Source organism: Suricata suricatta, chromosome 3 (genome assembly GCF_006229205.1).
Source record: "Suricata suricatta isolate VVHF042 chromosome 3, meerkat_22Aug2017_6uvM2_HiC, whole genome shotgun sequence".
NCBI classification, from domain to species: domain Eukaryota; kingdom Metazoa; phylum Chordata; class Mammalia; order Carnivora; family Herpestidae; genus Suricata; species Suricata suricatta.
The window spans coordinates 4,108,628-4,111,389 of NC_043702.1; the positions used below are offsets into that span (position 1 = coordinate 4,108,628).

At 56.3% G+C, this 2,762-nt stretch overlaps 1 protein-coding gene across 1 annotated transcript in view; it reads left to right on the forward strand.

The window, feature by feature from the left end:
* The window catches only part of GBX2 (gastrulation brain homeobox 2), a 2,424-nt gene extending 205 nt beyond the window's left edge, over nucleotides 1-2,219 (forward strand). The window contains exon 2 of the mRNA XM_029932857.1: nucleotides 906-2,219. Coding sequence (XP_029788717.1) covers nucleotides 906-1,534 — 629 coding nt within the window. The 3' untranslated portion in view covers nucleotides 1,535-2,219. The remainder of the gene's footprint in view (nucleotides 1-905) is intronic.
* The last annotated feature ends 543 nt before the right edge of the window (nucleotides 2,220-2,762 follow it).

Sequence of the window (2,762 nt, forward strand, 5' to 3'; positions counted from 1 at the left end):
GGGGGCGGGGGCGAGCCGGCGCCGGGGGCCCGCTGGGGCAGGGGGGGGCGAGGCCAAGCCCCCGCCCGACCCCCGCCCAGCTCCCCTCTCCGGAGCAGCGGGAGGACGCGGCCGAGCTGTGACGCGAGGCCTCCGGGGGGCATTTAGAGCCGAGCAACAAGCTAGGGGGTGGGGGTGCCTTAGCCCCCGGAGCCAGCTGCTGCGCTGGGCGGCCGATCTGTCCCGCGGCGAGTTTGGATGAGTCTGCCCCCCCCCCACCTCCCGCGCGCCGTGACCCGGGATCCCGGATAGGTTTCAGCCGTTAGGGGTGGCGGGTTGGGCTGCGCGTCACAGCAGTGCGTGTGCTCAGGGGCTCCCAGACCTCTTAAACCCCTTTCCTGAATTCCCGGGAGGCTGTGCGTCTGCGTGTGTTGGGGTGTCTTGTGGGAACTTCTCCTAAGGCTACAAAACTTCCTTTTGGCCAACATCATCTGTCTCAAAAAAAAAAAAAAAAAAAAAAAAAGAAAGAAAGAAGGAAAGAAAGAAAGAAAGAAAAGAAAAAAAGAAAAGAAAGACCCAGTCTGGGAATCTCCATCTCCCTGTGCCCCCACTTTGGCTGCGATGAAATTGAGGTTCACTAAATTTTCACTGGAGGGGGCAAGCTGGATCATGAATTTCCCCCTTCGGCCTCACCCAGCCCCCACCCCGGGGACAAAGAGGATGCTCTCTTGGGCCTCATGCCTCCTGTTACTTCTGCCTTAAGCTGCCGAAGGCTGGGAGGGTGTGGACGTGGCCTGGCGGCCCCTTGAGTGATGATTCTGGGCAAAGGGCCGTCGCCTGTCCTGTCTCCTCTCCTTTGAGCTTTCTCACGCCCCCCCTCCTCCACCCCTCAAAGGCCAGGAAATCACAATGTGTTAATGTCATAGAAAGACAATCCGCTAAGGGAGCGAAAGGCCCGAGTGGCGGTGGGAAGGGGGAAAGGAAGACCAGTGTGCGAAATGTAATAAAACGCCGTTTGGTTTTGCTTTCAGTCGGGGCTGTCAGAGGGCAAGGGAAAGACGAGTCAAAGGTGGAAGACGACCCGAAGGGCAAAGAGGAGAGTTTCTCGCTGGAGAGCGATCTGGACTACAGCTCGGATGACAATCTGACTGGCCAGGCGCCTCACAAGGAGGAAGACGCCGGTCACGCGCTGGAGGAGGCCCCGCCGAGCGGCGGCGCCGCGGGCAGCACCACGTCCACGGGCAAGAACCGGCGGCGGCGGACTGCCTTCACCAGCGAGCAGCTGCTGGAGCTGGAGAAGGAGTTTCACTGCAAAAAGTACCTGTCGCTGACCGAGCGCTCGCAGATCGCCCACGCCCTTAAACTCAGCGAGGTGCAGGTGAAAATCTGGTTCCAGAACCGCCGGGCCAAGTGGAAACGGGTGAAGGCCGGCAATGCCAATTCCAAGACAGGCGAGCCCTCCAGGAACCCCAAGATCGTCGTGCCCATCCCCGTCCACGTCAGCAGGTTCGCGATCAGAAGTCAGCATCAGCAGCTGGAGCAGGCCCGGCCCTGAGGGCCCAGGGAGCTAGGGCCTGGAGCGCCATGGGAGAAGCCACAGCTCTGGAAGGAACCCGCAGTGGCCCTCTGCCGCATTTGAAGTCACCCCCCACTCCCTACCCAACTTGGGACATCCCCAGCACACCGAGAGAGTATATTCATTCAAAAGGCTGAAGACTGCTTTCGAAGGGGCTACAACCATACCTGATGACACACTAAATATTTATTATACTATCCTGCTTTGTACATAGATATCTATATAAACTGTGGATCGCAGCTGCAGTATTTTAAAAGTTACGGGACCAAACTGCCCAGTAATATTCTCCGCCCACATTCCAGAAGAAAACAAAACGTATCTGCTGTAGTCTGCCTCGCATAACAGGCCACCTTTCCATACTTTTCCAAAGGTAAACATGACACTCAAGAACCGACCCTCATTTTTGTTTCTCTTTTGGGTTTTTTCTTTTTTCTTTTCTTTTTTCTTCTTTTAGTTGACTGAGAAGCAGACGTTTGGGGGCAGCCTGGAAATTTGCTTTGCTTTGGTTTTGCCTGGCTTTCTTTCCTGGGGTTGCACATCCTATCTGAGCCACATTTGAAGCACGTCTCCGTTGTGTTTAATTTATTTCAATGTCGCTTATTTTCTTATAAGTTATGACATTTAAGCAATTGCAGTCTTGTGAATAATAAAAAGGAGAGAGAGAGAGAAGGAAAAAAAAAAAAAAGACCGATCTCTGGGTCTCGTGTGTCCAGATCTGACTGTTCAGGGAGCACCCCTGAAGTGTGAGCAGGCAGCTGGATACCGGATGCAAGGCCCCGGTCCTGGCCCCCCGGGCTGGCTGGGCAGCAGCCTCCCTGCACCTTACCAGGTGTTTAATTGGAGAGCGAGAGCTCCAGTTGGGTTGTAAATTTAAGGGAGTCCAGCTTTCATCTTAGAAAGCTGACGTCTCCCCTTTTGCATGGTCTAATCAATACCTAGGAGGCTGGCAAACTTCGGCCAGAGGAGGGAAAGGGAGGGCAGGTATTGGTGGCTTCCCACTAACTCCAGATGCTCTACACCGGCCACAGCCAGGGAGGAGTCGCGATCCCTTACAAACATCCCGATCCGAAAAGGAGCGGTGCTCGCTCCACAGGCTGGGCCGAGCGCCCGTCCATCAGGCTCCCGAGAGGAGCTGAAACCCACCAAACCCGAGCTGGGCTTCCGGGCCGCGCTCCGCGCGGAGGCGGAGGCTGCGGCGAGCGCCCGC